Source organism: Lepisosteus oculatus, chromosome 27 (genome assembly GCF_040954835.1).
Source record: "Lepisosteus oculatus isolate fLepOcu1 chromosome 27, fLepOcu1.hap2, whole genome shotgun sequence".
Classification (NCBI taxonomy): Eukaryota; Metazoa; Chordata; class Actinopteri; order Semionotiformes; family Lepisosteidae; genus Lepisosteus; species Lepisosteus oculatus.
Window position 1 is genome coordinate 8,145,430 of NC_090722.1, and position 20,405 is coordinate 8,165,834.

The window sequence follows — 20,405 nt, forward strand, 5'->3', positions numbered from 1 at the left end:
TTACCAATACCATTTTATTTACTGTTTTAACATTTTATGATTGTCTTCACTAGGATTAATTTAAAAAAGAGGAAAGAAATAAAACTCTAAAACTCAGGAACAAACAATTTTGTTTTATTTATTTCAACACATTAATGTCACTCTTCAGGACCACTAAAAATCTTAAAACTAAATTTTGATGTTTCTCTGATAGGTTAGAACAGACTTCATAGGACATTATGTATTACAAAAGTATTAGAATTCATCAGATGAAACACTGCAAAATGGAGATATTCTAGTGTGAATACTATGAATGTGCTGAATTGCTTACTAATTAGCATTCTTCTGTTTATTAGAAACAGTTTGCTTGGTGAAGGAAATGGAATATATCTAGGAATATTGGTAGAACTGTATTGTATAGCTAATGACTCACTCCATCTATACTATACCAAACATTCAACTGCTTAAATGACAATGAAAAGGTAGTAGTGTGTCCCCAATACAAGTATCCCTAAAACTCTAAATTTAGTCTTTAAATTTGAAAGATCACTGATATCTCTCCCATCAGCATAGCACTAATAACACACAGCAGCAGAAGGAGGCTGGGTTAGAAAACAGACGATCCATCCGTCACAGATCGAACTTTTTGATCTAGAACAAGACAGATTAACCAGGTCAGTCAAACACTCATGCTGGATTATAATTCAGGCATTTCAAAATTGTTTCTTACTCAAAACACATTCATTTGTGGGCTTTGTCTCAGTCAACATTTTACACACAAGTTAACTAAGTAACAGTTTCCTTGTAACAAATGAAGAGAGCAATAAGTCAATTGGAAAAACAGACTGAGCAAAACTGGAAAATCCAAGTGTTGTCTGTCTACAGTCTACAGACTATATGGAGTCTGAATATATGTGCAAAGTAGTGCTATTTTATTTCTCGTTCATTTCCCTGGTGTCAGTATTGGGATCCTGCAATTATCTTCCTAACTAGCAAAGTTTAAAAAGGTCTCTTTGGCTTGACAGACATTTCATTAATGTGCACAAAATGAAGCCTTTACTATCAAACCATTCACACTGAAAATACACGTCTGTAACCAAAATAATAATTGTCTAAACAATGCCTATGAGTTCTATTGCATAATGAAACATTTACTCTTCTTCACTACATGTTCTGAATGGCTATTTTGTACCTGATCTTTGCTGTGACCAAGTCAGAGGGCCCATGGAAATTGAGGTGCCATCATGGAAATTCACAGCCCTGGCCACTCTGCGATGGTATCCTGGGTAACACCGCTATGGAAACAGAGACAGGGATTCAAAAGTATGCAATTTATGTCAAATGGATGTAAGTAGAGTTTTGGGCTCTACTTACCGCAGTGCAGTCATTGCCTGCAAGTAAGCAGATCTTGACTTGACAGTGCAGGAAGATTGTGGAGGTGTTTCCTGCAAACGTAAACATCATGAAGGAGAACTGGCTGGTGGTAGAGACACCGTTCTGGATGATCTCCACTGTCTTGTCATCAGAGCTGGGGCACCTGGAGCATAGAGCATTCAGTGTAAACACAGTGTAGAGGAAAACACTGTGCTTCTTGATGCAGAAGAGTACTTGTTTTCCTAAAAGGAACAGTTGAATTAATTGGCAGAAAAGACATTCGCCCACTATGAAGGCTGACAAATGTCATCTTTCTCCATAATAGTTTTCTGCACACTTAAGACTTCAGAGCTCCTTGGAAAGTGTCTTGGAAAAGATTGTAAAGGTCTGTGAGAAAATGGGTCAGGTGAAGGCGCCAAAGAAGTTGTAATATACAATTAACAATCTTCATATAAAGGCACACAACAGAAAAAAGAAGTAGTCCTCTATGTATGCTGTATATGTTTCAACATTTGCAATTATTGATTATTATGCAGCCCTGGTTGCAGTTTGATCTTCACATGAGAATTGTTGCAGAAAATGAAGTAGTTCATTTATGAGGATATTGCTTGATGCCTGGCAAGACACAGCTATCATAGCTGGGGAAGTGTAATATCATATTCATGCAGTTGATCTAAAACGTACTGTATAGTAACAAGTGTTTGTTTGTACAGTATGGGGAATGCTACTTCAAACAGGGTAAAAGAGTCAAGAACAGAACTTACTCGTGGGTAATGAGGTTCCATCGAATGCTGTAAAATGGGTCGTTCACAGGAGTTGCCCAACAGGACTCAAGGACACTGGAGAACTGCCGGTCATCCACTCCACTCACAGAAACTCCAATATAAATCCTCTGGTTGAGCGCTAGGTCCACTTGAGACCCCGTGAAAGGATGACTGAACTGTGGATCTTGGTAAGGAACCAAGCGCACCTGGTAGGTCCCAATGCCTGATGGTATCTTCTTCCTCACAATGCTGTTAAAATGATTTTTTTTTGTCCAACACCAAAAACATGCATTCACTGTTTATACACATATCAGTACTTCAGTAAAAAGCCAAAAACAATGTTTATATTCCTTTAGCAAATAAATACATTTGCTAAAAGGAAGATGAAGAGAATGTGCTCCACGTTTTTCCATTTGTACAGTATTTATACAGTTTCTATTTTACGCTTCATTCATGTTCATAGATCTCATAAACAAGTAAAACGCTATCCATCAGATTAAAAGAACAATCTTATATCTTAAAAACTACGTAACTGGGAGAGTTGCAGCAGCAGGAATTTGATCTAATATACAGTATTGTTTTAAACTTATCATCCTTTTGCTGTATTAGCCAGATTGTTTTTCACAGAAGTAAATATATTTTCTAGTGATCTAGAGACAGATTTGAATTCCTGTTCAGTCAGACTGACAGAGCTCAGCCTACCTCTCCAATGGATGAATGCCAAAGCGCAAAGACATGGTCTCAGACAGTAGGTACTCGCAGCTGAACTTCAGGTCAATTTGCTTTGTCCGACTGATGACCCCACCACTGGAGTCAATGGCCCCTTGGATGGAGTTGTTATAGATGAAATGTGTGCCGTTTGTCTGAAAAGGAGCAAAAAAAGGGAAAGTAAGAAGATTTATAAGTGAACCACTAATAATTAGTCTGTACCACAAATCTGAACCATTTTCTTAAAAGATAATACTTCATAGATCCTAATAAAGATCACTGACAACTGGAAAAAAATAATGTTGCATCTTCTTATTAGGGTTAATATAAGCATTGAGTGGCTACTCCCAGTACTCTAGAGACTATTTCCATCTAGAAGGATGTGCCCTTAAATACTGTATCTTGGATTATCCTGGAAAGTTTAGAAAGTATCCGCCTGGTTTAGGATTGAATTTGAGATAAACAGTTGAATACTTGTGTTGAATCAACACAAATGTGCAATTTATCTAAACCACCGTACATACTGTATATTAAACAGGTTGTAACATGATAGCAATTGTGAAAAATACATATGAAATCTCAAAATTAATGATAAGTGATGTAATGGTGAATTGAAATTGGGGGGTAACTCATATTTACACAGATGTATTACAGGCTTATACTGTATAAGGGTCAGTCGCAAACCTTGATAACACATGTAAAATATAAATTTCTAGCTGTGTAAAGCAGGCAAATTAATATACTGTACTTGGCACTGACACACATAATTCTGTGCATCACTGCTACTAAATAAAGATACAGAGATAAAACACATAACCTATTTAACATTGATAGTGTGCATTTAAATTACGAAATGTGATGGATTATAAAAACTATAACCAAAGGTCAGAAGGGAAGAATGATAATTGTCTTCAAGGCACAACAGCACAGTCTACTGAAAAGGTAACCACACAGATAAACCTCTTCCTGAGCCCTGATATTTTCTGAGCAACATCCTCTGATTTTTCTTTTCGCTGATGAGGGATGCAGACATACAGCAAGACATTAGAAGCTTGGAATCACAGTGTGATTCCTTCTATTTAATACTGGCTTCTACATGGCTTGGCACCTCAATACCTGTCTGAACTTTTATCGCCCTACTCCCCACCTCGCAACCTCCGCTCTTCAAATTCTGCCCTCCTTACTGTCCCCCAAGCCCGTCTACATTGTATGGGCGACAGGGCCTTCTCCTGCTATGCCCCCAAGCTCTGGAACTCTTTACCCAAGGATATTAGAGAGTCACCTTCTCTAAACTCCTTCAAATCCAGACTCAAAACTTTCTTCTTCAGTAAAGCCTTTACTTAACTGGTTCCATTCTTCACCCCTCTGCTCTTCTTAATACCATCTTCCACGGTCTCCTCTATTGTTATTGTTGTATTGTTGTAATTATAATTATGTCCTGTCTTGTGAAATTTTCTTATTTATTGTTGTAGTCTTCTTATTTATTGTTATTGTCATCCTGTAAAGCGCTTTGAGAAGCCACCTTTAAAGGCGCTATATAAAATAAAGTTTATTATTATTATTATTATCACTATGCTGGCAGTCAAGATGAGTGGATTAGAATATTGAATGTGCTGAATGCTCACAACAATGAGAAACGCTATAGCAGGAGTTACTGTACCATCAGTGATGTTCCACAGGATTGGTTGTCATTGTCAAAGAGAAATTCCACCCGACCATCAACAACAGTCCCAGTGCAGTTGGGATCATTGAGATGCAAAATGTGGGGAGGGAATCCTTCTTCAAACAGCAGGCATCTGGACAGTGACATTGTGCCCGAGCTGCTGAAACAAGTCTCCTGAGCGTCTGCAAGAGGAAACACCTTAGATCAGGTTCAGTCTAGGGACATTGACTGTTTAGATCTGAACACACACTATGCAGAGACAGCATTAATTTAAAAAATGAATTAAAGAATAAAAATCTTTACTGTAATGTGGTGACTAAATTAAAACTAAACAATAGGTAGCATGGTGGTGCAGTGGTTAGCATTGTTACCTCACATCTCTGGGGCTCTGGGTTCAATTCCTAGGGTGCTATCAGCCTGAAGTTTGTCTGTTCTCCATATGTGGGTTTTCTCTGAGTACTCCAGGTCCCAAAGTCCAGAGACATACTGGTGGGTTAATGTGGTTCTGGAAAAAATGGCCTGGGGAGTGTGTGCATGCTTTTCTCTGTGTCTGCTCTGCTATGGGTGGGTGTCCCATCATCGGTGTATCCTGACTTGTGCGTTTTGCTTGGTGGTAAATGAGTGGATTAGAATATTGACTGTGCTGAATTCAAACAATAATAAGACGCTGTAGAATTAGTTACTGTACAATCAGGGGTGTTGCACATGTGTGGTTGTCATTGTCAAAATGGAATTCAACCCAAATTCAAGATAGGCTCTTGTATCGTATTATTCTTTTTCTTCTTATGCTCAACTTACGTAAAGTGCTGAAGAAAGATAAAAGATGGGGGTTAACTGATTCCTTTGTACACAAGGACTTCTTGTGACACAAGACATTCCAGGCTTTGAGTTATGGCAGGGATGGGGGTTAACTGATAAGAATTCCAGATGAAAGCTAGAGACCCCCCAACTTCAGAATGTTCTGAATGCAAAGCTCTATATAAGAATAAAATTGATTGGTTGATTAGTTGTCTGGTTGGCTGATTGATTGAGTGTCCCCTCCCCAAAGTCTATTAGGACTTATTAGGATATTACCATAGTTGTTGGCATTTGGGCGTTCATGGTCCTCATTGCAGAAGCAGCCATAGACTCCATCCTTCTCCCCACACCACTCCTGGTCAGTACAGTGCAGCTGCTCACAGGGGTCTGTCAGGGCTGGAACACAGCAGCAGAACACCACAGAACGTCAACACAGTCCTTCCTCATCTACCGACTGACCACTACTATTAATATGTAAGAGCAAGAGCACTTTTTATCATTGTACTCAGTCAACCACACATTGCTAAATGGTTTCACTTTATTATTTATTAATATAGCATGGTTCAAATAATCATTCAAAGTTTCAATAAAATTTAAAAAAGTCTATTTTTGATTCAGTATCAATAGCTTAGGTGAATAATAATAGCCCGAAGCAGTGGAAAAGTTTGACTTACGGCATTGGACACTTGGGCGCCACTCGGGAATATCAAGACCCAGGATGTTGCAGGCAGCCTCGTAGGAACTGACAGCAGAGCAAAAGATTCCATTGACGGGGGTGTAGAGACACAGATCATACACACAGGCGCTGACGTATGGCTCAGGATCGACGTGGATGTGACACTCTGCGAAGGGGCCTGTGGTGTTGCTGATGATGCTGCAGAGCTCGGTGTACTCTTGCTGGAATGGACAGCCCTGAGCTCCACTCCTAACACGTGCCCCACAGCTGGGACACACAGACAGGAAAGACGATACACACTGGTAAATATGAAATACATGGAATATTTCTCTCTCTTTACAACCTCTTCTGGAGACCTGCCAGCTACAGTATAATTTGTCTCTTTTATCTTGCGATCTTGCTATGCCTGATATTTAATAAATTATGACTACATTTGTGCATGGCAGCATAAATACATACCAATAATATTGCAACATATTGACAAAACTGATAATGTATTACTTAGAAATTCTAAAATTGCTATGTTACTATAAATGAATGAACATCCAAATAAATGAAGCAATCTAAAACTGTTATACTACCTTTTATATAACATAAAGCAATATAATAGGTGATTATTGATGTTTGCTGTTAGCATAATTATTAAGATTTGAAAGGAAAAAAAACACAACAAACTCTTGTTATCTCACCCTGGGGAGCTGGTGTCTGATATCCACCCATTGCCAAATTCTTCATCGCTCCCTGCAGGCAAACCATTAGGCAGATCTTTGTCATCTGCTGGATCTCCGTTGAAATTCCCACACATCCCACACACAGAGCTGCGGTGACTCTGCCCAAGCCTGACGAACAGGGTGCTCCTCCCATTGAAGTGTACTTCCAGGTCATTCGAGGCGTTTACCACCACAAAGTCCCTGTCCCAGGACACTTGAGCAACAGACCCAATGGCAGAAGGAATGGAGATTGCCCTGTTGTTCACCTTGGTGATTAAAAAGAAAGAGAAATAAGACATAATGGCACAGTGAGCACTAGACGCAAATGTACTGTATATTAAATCCTGTAATTTAGGTGCTATAGTACCTTCCACACAAATTGAGATGCATTGGTCTATAATTATTAGATAGGGTTGTGTCACTCTTCTAATGACTGGGAGTAACCAGAGGAAATAACTAAAAACTAATTGGAAAAGCATTTAAAACTTGAGAACTTAAGACACTTTTTACAATAAGGGTTAAGACAGCCTGGAACAAAAAAATCTAGCAAAGCTTTTCCACTCAAAGGCTATCACCCTTGTCTCAAGAACATGCTGGAAGAGTTTTGCTCATGACTTATGAATAAAATCACTTGTTTCCATAAGTAGAATCAATGCATAGTGATTTGTTTATTTTAAATGTTTCTAGTAACTTTTACATGTCTAAATAGTCTTTCCTTATTCTTCTTTCCAATTTTATTTCATACAGCACTTTATGTTTGCACAGCCTAACATGGTACTTCTCCCTTGAGAAACATCTGAGTCAAACAAGCATTTGATCAACCAGCATTTCTCTTTTAGTGTTCAAAAGTTTCCCTTTTTTATTATTTAATCTTTCACTGATCTAATTCTCAAAAGGCTCGGTTCATCTCTGTGTTGCATTCGGTTCAGTTAAAGTTGATAACCTGGGTTCTACAAAGAAGGTGCTAATTCAAAGATCAGTTTTAAACAAACAAACACACTAGATGTACAAAATGACCTCTTTTCTTTATTTACCCCTCTTATGTTATTATATACAGTACCAGCACACGTTTGCTCGCGCCAATGGAAATGTGTGTCTCCTGTCCTCCCTCAGAAAGCCAGATGTCCACAGCAGAAACAAAAGAGACCAGCGTGCTCCCATGATGGCGATTTTCGGCGACAACGCGGAAGGCACTGTCTCCAGAGGTCACATTGCCGCAGGTCCTGGAGATCTCATACGAGCAGGTGCCCTGGAAGTGAGCCACGGCCCCATCAAAGGTGAAGTAGTGTGGGTCTCCCGTAACTGTGCAGGTAGACAGGAGGTCAAAGCACCCCAGCTGACCTCTCCGAATGGTACACTCCTGCTTGGGCGTGCAGCCGGCTGCCACACAGCGCAAGTCTTGGTGGGCGTGACACATGCACCGCTGAGAACATCCTGGTGTCCAGAACGTTTCCCCAACCTGGGCAGGCAAATTAAGAAAAACTGAAATCTCAGCCAAGACAGAGCATCAAAAAAGTTTGAGATGTATTAGCAAGTAAAAATTATGTAATTCCTCAAACACACTCCCTACACTTTATTCTGCACATGCCAGGAATAGGAGGAAGATGTAGGGTAGACTGAATATTTTGTCACAGCTTTTATGTAGGCTTTAATGACAAACAAATGGTAATTAAATGTCAAAGAAAAATTCCCAAAAAAATCTGTAATCTTTGGTCCCAGACAAACAGACTACAGTATATCTAAATTTCTAATTGTACTCACATTGTAGTAAAATCCATCATATTGGCAGCCACATTCCTCCACAGGGACACAGCGATCTCCACTTCTGAAAAAACCCTGATCGCAGAAACAGCCCTCTGAGCAGGTCTGATCGCAGTGCGCATCGATTGTGCCAGCACAGGTCTGTCCACACTCGGTGCCACACATCTCATAATGGCTGTGTGCCGGACAGGAGATAGCTGCAAAGGTAAAGAGTACACAACGCTTTCATTTCTTATACTGGATTATTCTGTAATCATTTAAAGAGCTGGTGAACAGTTTTCTTTATTAACAATTAACACTCTGTTTCCTTTATAGTCCTATACTATGTATTATGTGTGTTTTAACATCCTCCAGAGTTTAGGCTCCTAAAATCAAGAAAAATAAAAATGGTAAAGCTTAGGTCCTTTCAAAGACATTTGTCTTTGTATGATTATGTTGTGACAGGCCACCATATTATATCAGTAATGAGAGACTTTTAAAATGACTGAACTGCACATCTTTTGTGGTAGGATTGGAGAGGAAAGCATCTTTGCTTCTGCAATGCAACCAGTCAGTCATAATTTAAATAAATATGGAGTACAGCATCCCTTTTAAAAACCCCAAACCTCTTTCAAGCCTCACTAACAGTCAAACAGAAGACACTTCACAAGGTGTCCAACATGCAAACCCTGTACTATTACTAAGCTTGCCCTTACCACATGGTGTGCCTTGCCTCCAGGGGAGCGCTCTGACATTTGCTGCCTGGCAGGCACCAACATATGCCTGGACGGCCCTGCACAAGACATCATTACGGTTTCCAGAGAGGCAGACATCGAAAACACAGTCGTTGAAGTATGTGTTTGGGCTGACAGTGGAGTGGCAGAACGCCAGAGATCCATTGCTGGCCTGAATAACCTCACAGTGCGACCGGGCCACTCTATCATCAGGGCATGCTGGGCACGAGTTACCACAGCCATCGCTGCAGCTGTGGTTGCTGGCTGTCTTCCAGCTTGAGCCAAAGTCGAAGGGAGTTGGCGCCAGGGCCCCCGAGCGGGTGACAAAGTCATCCGCTGGCTGGCCGTTGAAGTTGCCGCACAGACCGCAGGTGCGCCCTCTGAAACGTGGAGGCAGGGTGATAGAAACAACGCTGTTGCCATCGTAGCTGACAGTCAAGCCGAAGTCAACACTGACGAAGGTGTAAATGCCATTCTGATAAACAGACACTTGACCCCTACGCAGGAGAATTGGGAGATTCTTAGTCACATCATCAACCTGAGAAGAAAGAAATGAAGAGTGATTATGTGTGATCGTCAGAAGCTAGGGATTTCACACAAAACTCGTATTAAAAACTTTGTTGTGAAGCACATTAAAATATCTATTTATCATATCCCAAATTAAGATAGCTAATTAAAAATATTTGATAGCAGGGTTAGAAGGGTTGATAAGCTCCATCCATGAGTTAGGCTTTCATTTTTTAATTATGCACATAAATATAAGAACCTTAAAACACAATGCAATTTAAGGAGTCTTTTGTCTCAAGAACCACCTACTGAAAGTCCCGTTTGATGACCACACCCCCAGCATCATCACAATGTTTAAAATAAATTTAATTATTATGATATATCATAGTAATCCCATGGTCCTGATAAATGAAGCACAGAAAAGCAAAATTATTAGTGAAGGAGGTACAGTACATGGAGGTGAGTGATCCATTACCTCTACTGTTCCACTCCACCCTCGAGAGATGTGCACCACGTTCCCGTAGACATGTACGAACACGTCTGAGGTAACAGATACTGAGAGGCCTTGCCACCTCTCATTGCGTGCCTCAATCTGGAAATTTGGTAGCCCTGTGGAAGAGTTGCAGAGCGTCGCCAGCACATAGTCACACGTTCCCTGAAAGTCAAAGGCTCTTCCGTCGAAGGTCAGGTAGTGTGGATCGCCAGCAGCAACACAAGTGCCATGAGGTTTAGGGTGGCAGCCATAATCACCTCCTACGATACGGCAGGATTCCAGTTCCCTACAGGAAGACGGTGAGCATTGGACATTCCCTGTGGTTCCGTTGCACTGGCAAAAGTTGTGGCACCCATCTCCATCCCAGAAGCTCTGCCCGCCCCGGTAGTACCGCCCCTGATATTGACAGCCACAGTCAATGGGAGACACACACTGGCCGTTGCTCAAGATGAACCCATTGTCACACTGGCATCCCTCTTGGCAGGTTCCCTGGCAGGTGAAAGGGAAGGAGAGCGACGGGCAAGCAGCCGGGCAGGAGGTCTCACAGAGCTCGTAGTGGCTGTGAGGTGGACAGTTTATTTCTGGCAAGGAAAGAAGTGAATGAGAAATTGCATGACAAGACCTTCTAACTTCTATTAACCAATCTGCAAAAGCATTATTTTGTGAAAATAGAGCTTTTAATAATGGCTGATAAAAAGTATGTAAGAATTTAGGACAAGAGAAAACTCTCTGATGCTTCTTTTGTACCATGCTTTGAACTTTTGTAACAAGTTCAAAGTTTTAAAAATCATTTTCCAGCTGTTTAAAGAACTCTATCAAGTTCATTAACCAAGGCCTGCCATTTCTAAATCTAAATCTAGCAAATGCTTAGCTCATATTATTATTTCCATATCCTTCCATGTAATAGAGTAATAGTTGTTGGTCTGCAACTATTTCATCTGGGTCTGGCACACAATTTAATTGGTGGATGCTATATAAGAAATTTCTTAGTCAAAAGGTTATACTTGTATCACATCGCAATTGGGCATGAGGACAAATAGCCAGACACAGTAAATACTTACGACAGTTTGTGAGGTTCCTCCAGTGGGAGATGGCAATGCCATTCTGTTGACACAGCAGAGCATAGTTGCGCAGGGCTTCGCACAGCACCTCACTGGCTCCTCCTTGCCGATACATATCCCTCGCGCAGTGGTCAATCCTCTCGCTCGGATTGAACCTGCCCTGGCACTGGCCAAACGGCCCTTGGGGCAGAGCCATTATACCACAGAACTGACCGGAGAGGTACTGGCTGCTGTTGCCTCCACTGCGTGGTGAGGTGCTAGGCAAGTTCTCCACACAGAAGGCAGACAGGCTCCCATCCCGCCAGCTGTCTCCAAAAGACTGGGAGACATTTGCAAATGAACCATCAGGAGTCCAAAACTCATCCCCAACATATCCGTTGTCGTTCCCGCAGAGCCCTCCAAGTGTCCCATTGTAAGTGCTGGGAACCGTCAACCTCACCAGGTGAGGCCAGTCTGCTTCCATGCGGACACCAAAGTCAGTCTGTACTACCACCCGGCTCAAACTGGCCAAGTACACCTGGACCCCTTCTGCCTCTCTTCTGAAAGGCAGGCTTATACTCTGTCCACCCACCTGGAAATATGAAAGAGTACAGAAGGTGACACATTGGCTTTCTGAGGGACCCACCACAGTCAAGACTCCCAAGAATCTATGTACAAAAAAATATTTTCCTGTCATTCTCTTTAGAATATATAAAAATGTTCTTCAACTGATTTAGTTTGTAGCTATTTATGCTGTACAAGTATGTCCTCTGTTTATTATTAAACCCTCTAATTGCTAGACAAGGTTTTGTGGTTTTGTGATGGAAAATATACTTTCCTTAGTGGAAACTGTACATTTTCAGTACAGTAATGGAAACAAGATTTAGCAATGAAAGGAAGCAAATATATGTATCCGCAAATTGAAATGCTAATACAGGTGAGGATAAAAAGCAAAGGTCTAGGCACTAACCTGTACAATGGGATTTGGTCCCATTTCAATGGAAATCTCCACACCACTGGTCTCAAATCTCAGGATTCGGGCAAAGTCAACTCCCGGTGTGCCTCTGGGTACCTTCTTAGCAGTCACCAGGAAGCGGCGCAAGGAGGACTGCCCCATCACCTTGGACAGGGTCAGGCTACAGGCTCCAGGGTACTCAAATGTCAGCCCGTCAAAAGTGCGGTACCGCCTGGCCCCTTCCACCCAGCACATGTTATAGCTCAGGGGGTAGCAGCCTCGCTCACCATTCTCAATGCGGCAGGCCTCCTGGGGGCCACACACATGAGCCTGGCAGCTCATCTGACCATTCTGGCACGTGCACCTGCGGCCGCAATCCGCACCCAACAGGGCGGTCTGGCCGAAACTGTAGTACCGCCCCTCAAAGGTGCAGCCACACTGGGCCGCAGGAACGCACGTCCCTGCGCTCAGAACAAACCCTGTGTCACATATACAGCTCTCCTGAGAGGGCAGAGGGCAGTGGGATGGCGCTTGAAGGTCAGCGCATGTAGCAGGACATCCTGTGCCCTGAGGTTCAAAGTGGCTGTTGGCAGGGCAAGCGATTTCTGGAACGAATTCAAACAAACAAGGCTGATCATTTTTATTATCATTTGTAATTGATTAAACCAAAATGTAGCTGTCGGCTATTAAATACTAAACTATTTAAATGCAATATTTTTATCACAATTCCTTAATTCATATTTTTATCATAAAAGGAGTAAAATAATACATCATGGTAATTATCTTTCAAGATGCCTTCTCTCACACACTAATGTTTTGGTACATGTATGTGGGTGAATTGTTCTCAGTGCCAACTGGTAAAACAGCAGTAAGAGCCCATTAAACTGTAAATCAGGCATCTGAAGAAACCTGAATCATGTTCTGTATTTCTATCTGATTGTCCCAGAACACAGCAGTGTAGAAAAACAGTTCACACCAATACACAAGAACTGATAGATGAGACAGATGGCAATTAAAACTTGCACTAAAGTGACAAGTGGAAGATATATCATTTGTGTGATCCTTAAGCATGAAGAGAAGTATACAGTACGTCTTTACTTTGAATTTAATCAAAGACAATGCTCCTACCGCAGAATCCTTGTCTTCTCCATTGACCAGGATGGAGTCCTTCCTGTTGGCATTGCGTAGCGTATACATTCAGTGCCTGGCACAAGATAGGCTGGTATCCTCTACCCACACATAAGTCATAGACACAGCTTTCTACGAAAGAGCTGGGGGGCAGCCTGGAATGGCAGACATTGAAGGCTCCCACAGGATTTTCCAGTATGCCACAGTGGGAAATGCTGGAAAAGAGGGTTCGTTGTTGTGGCTGGCACACTGCACAAGATGCCCCCACACAAGGAGGCTGACAGCCTGGTTCACTATCACTGTACACCTGCCAGCTGTTGGCAAAGTTTACATCGGAGCTCAGGACGCTGCCAGAAGAGGAGAGAAAATCGTCTGCAGGGTTGTTATTGAAGGTGCCACAGAGGCCACAGGTGGCATTGAGGTAGTCATATGGCACACTGATGGTAACATAGCTGTAGCCGTCATATGCCACTGTCAAGCCAAAGTCAGTGCTGACTGCCAGAGAGAATCCAGTCTGATAGATACGGACAGTCCCATTGTGCAGAGAGAAAGGAGCTGTGGCAAAGCTGCCGTTCACCTGTAGATGCATAAACATAGGAAACAGTGACATCAGAAATTGCAATAAACTCAGTTCAAAAGATAAAAAAAGGCTTTCACTTTTTCTTTTTCAACACTGAACCGATTCAAGATTCACACTGACTTGCTTGAGTCGGGTTTGTTTGATTGGTGTTGATCTATTAAAATTGAAAACTACAAGCCCTTATTTAAAGCAAAAAAAAAAAATCAATCTGTTCACTCAAATACATTTCAAATTTTTAAAAGTTTGGTTACCCAGCACAAACCTTGGCCTGAGCTGTGTTGCCCTTGACCAGCTCAATCTCCTCTCCGTAGACAATAATCCGCACGAGCTTTGTCCACGCCACCACCGTGCTCCCGCGGTTTTCGTTCTTGCCCTCCACGCGGTAAGGCGCTAACCCCTGGGCTCTGCTGCCACAGGTCTGGGAGAGAACATATGTGCAGGTGCCCTGGAAGTGAAAGAGTCTGCCGTCGAAGGTGTAGTAGTGGGGGTCCCCTGCAATGGTGCAGGTCCTTCTCGGCACAGTCTGGCAGGAGTACTGGAAAGTGGAGACCTGGCACACCTGGTCGAAGCCACATGGCTGAGTTTGGCATCTCAGATTGCCACTGCTCACACAGGTGCACTTACTCCGGCATGTATGGTCACTCCAAAAGCTGTATCCCACCTGCACCGGATTGCCTTTAAAGAAATAGGGTTTAACTGTTTTTACCTCAACTGGCCATTTACTGTATACACATTACAGTATATATTCATTTTCAACATCATTACCATCATCAACATAGGCACAGTCATTGCTACATGAATTCCCACCACCGTCAGCACTATTATCATCACCATTAACATAAACACATTGATCAGGTACACTACCATTAAACATGCAGCCGGTGTTTCCAGAATCAGTACGAAATGCCCAGCGTCCCGGAACATTGACGTTGCTGGTGTACATCAGATTGGTAATGTTGCTTTGAAAGGATCCAGGGATGACAAAATGATGGTCTGAGGTTCTTGTGTCATATCCAGCCTGAAGGAGGGGGAAAAGAAAGACTATCATTCCTGGACAGTACAGCAGATTGGGCATTCCTGTCTGTTGTTGGATCAGTCATCACAATGAACAACCAGGAATCCATGAAAATACAGTACAGCACTTGCACACTTTTTAAATGTCATATCTTTGGCTGGAAAAAGAAAAGAGAACTGTTTGTTCCTTCAACCTTGAGGTTCTACTTTACTGATGGATTAGAAATGCAATAAATGAAAAGTTGAACAAATAACACTTAATTTTTGCATTTCAATACATATAGACCTTAAAACACAATCTATTACCGTTATTACTTCTAAAAACAAAAGGAAATAGTGAATATTAAAAAATGGTCAAGAAATTAATCAATTCATTAAGAAATGAATCCAACCTGTTAAGGTTTTATTTTTGTAGACATTATTTGGAGGTTTAGGAGCTATGGGTTGTTTCAGATATTCTAACACTTTAAGATCACTGAGTTACTACATATCACTGGCTCACTAAAAGCTAATTACCATGTCTTGGGAACAACGTTGAATGGTGTCATTGTACAATTTGGGTGCCCTAGATCTAGGGACATGTATAACAATCATCAAATTAATATATTCTGAAGAAAAGAGACCAGGAAGCAGTAGAAACCCAAGTCAACAAACAGGAGAGGATCAAAAGGAGGCTCTAACAAGGTTATGACTAGGGCCTGGGTTCAGTTCTGGACCTGGGGTGTTATGTGTTCGGAGCTTGTATCCCATGTTCATGTGGATTTCTGCAAGGTGCTCCACTTTCTTCCCACAGTCCCAAGGCATACTGGCAACTTAATTTGCTTCTGGGAAAAGTGGCCCCTGTGTGAGTGTGTTCATGTCCGTGTTTGTGTCTATGTACTGTATGCCTTGCTCAGACTGGTGGTTAGAAGATGGATGGATGACATAGATTTCAAGGGATGAGGATTAAAACAAGATTTGAAATACCATTAAGACCTCCTTTACCAAGCCCATCAAACTATGGTCAAGTCTTAAATCCATGAATCTGGAAACACTTACATAGATCCAGGGAACCCATAAAAAGCTTCTACAAAGGTCAAAGTTGGAGCTTAATTCTGACCTTTATGTAATTTAAATACTCCCTTCAAAGATTATACTCACCTCTATAACTTTATTAGTTGCTGCTATAATTCCATAGTTCAGGAGAACAAAAGAATATGTCCCATCTGAGATAAGAACAACCTGGAATGTGGTTTCCTAAAAAAAAGAAGCATGATGTTTAAGGTATGGAGTGACTGTAAATCAATCAGAATACATCGCGGGAGTAATTTTCAAGGGTAGATTAAAATGTATAAGAATGAAGAAGAAAGCATTGATGTTTTAAGTACTACCTTTAAAGTGTTTATTTTGAGCATTCAAGTTCTAGTTAAATTATTCATTTTAAAAATGTATGTATACATCATTTGTGATTCAGCAAACTTCAGCATCATTGGAAGGTGAATACTTTTACAACTCACTATACATTGATGGACTGTATTTCTTTGCCTATGTGTTGATAGTTTCTTTGTGTAGTAAGATTTATTTTGTGTTCATGTAAAAAGAATTACCGTGCCACTATTTGGGTAATAGGCCACCCTATCCCAAGTTGCCATAAAAACCCATCTGGCGGTAAATTGGATCAGAGGGAAGTATTGGTTGATGTCACTTGTAGCCTGTTGAAGGACACTTCCACTGGTAACCTGTCGGTATGAGATGATCCCATTGTTTCTATCGTCGATATCGGTCCAGAAACCCGCAATGATATCAATGCCTGAGCGGGCCGGAAATCGATAGGGGACATAAGTACTCATGGGTGTGTCAAATGTTATGAAGCCATTGTTGTTCACCTAAAAATGAATAAGAGAAAAAGACTGGTTTCACTATATATTTCAGATGTTTCTGGAGCAGATATACAGCAAATGCATCAAAAGTCACACAATTGAAGTTGTTATATAAAAACCATGCCATTTTTCTTTCTCAAATCACACAGGATATGAGTTGTTTAATAACATACTTGTCTACTAAGACATGTCTTCCTTTAAAAATATTTTGATTATATTTTGTTATCTAAAAATGCAATTTTAAATATCCATTTATCCCATTCCCAGTACCAGGCATAGAGTATGAAGCTCTGGTGGCTTGTGCTCAGTCAGTCTAGGTATGATGTTATCCCAGTCCAATACGAGCTTCTATATCTGAACCCCAGATTCTCAGGAATAGGTGAGTTCTGCTCAGTTCTGCTCCCACCAGCAGTTAACAAATGTGCTATCTCAAAACTCAGGTCTTCAAGCAAAGCCATACAGCACCATGTCTTACATTATGACAGTGACTTCACCAGCATGACACACAATCTACTGTTCATTCCTAATTTAGGAATAATGTTATAGAGGTCTTCATCATTCTTCTTGGGGATTATAAAAACTGCTTTATTTTCCTTTTTATAGGTTTTTCAAATTTTTAAATTAGAAATAGTTTTTACATTGTTGTATATGAATTATTTAGGTGAAGAGACAGCTCTACTCACATATAACTGGTGGTATATTTGTCCAAAAAAGGGAATGTTGACAGCAAGGGAGACTACAGGAGAGCTTCCATCATCAATCCGGGGCGTGGCTGTGTCTCCATTGGTGATACCAAAGGAGTAGAAATGTCCTGGGAATTAAACAGTTTGGAAACAATTGGCTTAGCTAATATTTGCTGAGTTGCCCATACATTGTAGAAAATTTATCTTGTGTTTTTAGTCATTGTGATACATTATTTTTACTATACATTGTTTGTTTTATCAGTACATTCTGTGTTAACATAGTTTATACAGCATGTTTTACAAAATGCTTTTTTTACAGCTACACATTTACAATGCTTTATTTTATATATATATATTAACTGAATATCACAGATATTATTCTGTACGTCACCCATAGTAAAGGTATTAACATTTATCAAAGGTATTAACACAGAACTGCAAATTACAAATATTATTATATAAAATAGTTTATTATACTACATACCTTTTCAGAACATAACACAAAATGTCTTTCTTTGTACAGATGTGTACATAAATTATACCAAGTCAACATATAACACAAAGATTAGCAGCCCTTGGTTATGTATGGATATATTTCTTACAATGATAAAGTTTTTAAATTTGATACTTTACTTGACCTAGAGAATTCTTACTTTAAAGTAATTAAAAAAAAACATGGGCTATTCTGGTACTCTTCAGCCAGTGTGCACATTACAATGATCAGAAATTCAGACTGAACAATGTTGATAGTTACCTGTTTGAGCTTTGACCGCTTCATCTGAGAAGAAAATAAAATAGTAAGAAATTAGATGTAAACCATAAGCTTCAATTTGTGTCATCTAAAGCAAGGTTTATTGAAAAAGGCTGAATCACTGAAACACTTATTTTACTTTAAAAAAGTAAAAAAGAGCTATACATATACAGTATATTCACACATTTATTATGTACAGTCTAGCATTTTCAAAAAGTCATACATATAATATATGAATACCACACATATAATACACAACATAAAGTGTGAGAGCACAGCACATCATTGCCTTTTGACTTTGTAAAACTGAATCATACAATAAAAGCTATAATGAAAAGATGTTTGTGAGTTAATAAATGTTGACATTTCCTTCATGGAAACGTTAAATTCACCTTACTTAGCTTAGAAGGTGTTTACTATGATATTAGCAGGAGAAGGAAGGACCAAGTGAAAGGCTTGTAGTTAAAAATGCCCAAGTCAAATGTTTTATCGAGATGCCAACACCACAAGATTAAATGAAATCTAATGTACAGCTAAGCTTACAGTATACAGTAAATATTGGCCTACATACTGTATTATAATAAATATTTTTCTTACTATAAGTTCAGCTGTGTAGTTGTCTGCTACTAATGTTTGTTCAGAAAATAAAAAAAATCAGGAGCCTTGTGCATTTCTATAATCCCATTGTAAATGCTGATAAAAATTATGCAATGTACATTGTTAGCATGAAATGTAGTCAGATAACTGTATGGTTTGCAGACCATATACAATTAATTTAGGACATTTTAAAAAAAACACTCTTAGAAATGCTGGATTTTGTATATACTGTAAATGGAACTTACCAAACAGCAGCTGCAGTACTGTGAGGACAAGCAGACCCCTACCCATCTTCAGAAGGCACTTCAGATTGACACCTGCAAAAGACATGCAGGAGAGATCTGAAGACGCAACAGGTTCGATTGTTTTTTTGTTTAATCATCAATAAAGAAAACAATGCATTCTTCAAACCTGTGAAATGTATGACATAGAAATTCAGGGAACGCTGTGTGTATAAACAGATGCTACTCAATTGACATGTGGTGTAGAAACAAGGTATAAAGTTTCTAAAACTTGATCTTCCCAAGACAACTGGTACTGTATATACTGTTTATATCTAGTACAATTAATTTCTCTATGTGTATATGTACAGATATCTAGAGCAGGTTTTGGCAATGTGTAACAAACAAGTGACTTACTGTATTAATGTAGTAAGAGTGATATGTATTGCCAAAAAACGCTTACATTGTAAGCAGCAATTACAGTTATCCTAATGAACAAACCCATTTATAAAGGACTGATGCCATTGAATAACTGAACTGGAAATATATTAAGACCTTATGGAAAAGTGTGTAAAGTTATTTCGATCATTTAAAGAACACCATTAAATACCTTACCTGCCAAGGCACTGTGTCTTCTAAAGGTGATATAAATTCACCTGGGATTTATATAAAATTTAATGGGGGGAGGGGAGAGAGCACTGGATTTACAGGAAAAGGAATAGTCCTTGATTTCCTCATAGCTGAAATGAGAATGAACTATTGAAACCAAGCAGGTTAAAGTAGTTTATCTTGTTTAAAATTAGTCATAGTTGTAATAAATACTAGGGTGGCTGAAGTGTTCAGTGTTAAGAAAACAAACTCTAAGTCCAGCCAGAAGACAAAAACAATCACCGGTATTTATGAGTCATTATGAAGTTGAAATTGCTCTCTTAACAAAACCATTCATTGACCCATTTTCCTATTTATCTTTACATTTATGGATAAAATGTAAAAAAAAATGGAGATTTGAAACACTGACCAATGAAAGTGCAACTACCATTCATCATGAGAGAGATCAAACTTTGAAACTTCGAAATTTAAATCAAACTCAAAAGACCTGTACTTCTCTCACTAAGGGACTCAATCAGGTGCATCAAGAGTTTATACTTTCTCATCTGCCAAAACACCACCCTTCAGCTATGGCTGGTGATCCCTTGATGTCCATGACAAAAATGTCTGTGATCCTTAAGACAGGATTCCCTAAGACACACTGTGTCTCCTGGATTTATTTCTCATGATCTCTGGGCACCTGCATCTCCACTGGAAGGTGGCAAAGATGAGATGAATCACGTCATGGACTCTTGGGTTTGATTCAGTGCAGGTGTGTCTCCATGTTCATCATATGTTAGCTTTGGCTTTCTGACTTCCTAACGACACGCTAGCTGGGTGAAT

At 40.1% G+C, this 20,405-nt stretch overlaps 1 protein-coding gene across 1 annotated transcript; it reads right to left on the reverse strand.

The window, feature by feature from the left end:
* Positions 1–93: 93 nt before the first annotated feature.
* On the reverse strand, positions 94–19,071 carry LOC102689702 (alpha-tectorin-like). Its single transcript, XM_069184865.1, has 23 exons — positions 18,999–19,071; positions 18,160–18,183; positions 17,406–17,533; positions 16,450–16,728; positions 16,004–16,099; positions 14,714–14,867; positions 14,112–14,524; positions 13,270–13,846; positions 12,157–12,746; positions 11,208–11,778; positions 10,129–10,727; positions 9,129–9,684; positions 8,434–8,630; positions 7,733–8,131; positions 6,652–6,938; positions 5,961–6,229; positions 5,563–5,682; positions 4,486–4,670; positions 2,820–2,980; positions 2,118–2,366; positions 1,354–1,516; positions 1,172–1,274; positions 94–630 (listed from the first exon to the last, which is right to left on the reverse strand). Exons 1-23 carry the CDS (start codon positions 19,042–19,044, stop codon positions 587–589), a joined length of 6,210 nt encoding a protein of 2,069 aa, XP_069040966.1. The 5' UTR covers positions 19,045–19,071; the 3' UTR covers positions 94–586.
* Between the last annotated feature and the right edge of the window lie 1,334 nt (positions 19,072–20,405).

What these genes read in the sequence shown, in the direction of transcription:
- LOC102689702 (XM_069184865.1), bottom strand. Translation starts at nt 19,044, where the DNA reads ATGGGTAGGGGTCTGCTTGTCCTCACAGTACTGCAGCTGCTGTTTG. An exon ending in GACCAAATCCCATTGTACAG is followed by an intron (nt 11,779 to 12,156) that starts GTTAGTGCCTAG and finishes TCATATTTCCAG; the next exon opens with GTGGGTGGACAGAGTATAAG. An exon ending in TCAGACACCAGCTCCCCAGG is followed by an intron (nt 6,230 to 6,651) that starts GTGAGATAACAA and finishes TGTGTGTCCCAG; the next exon opens with CTGTGGGGCACGTGTTAGGA.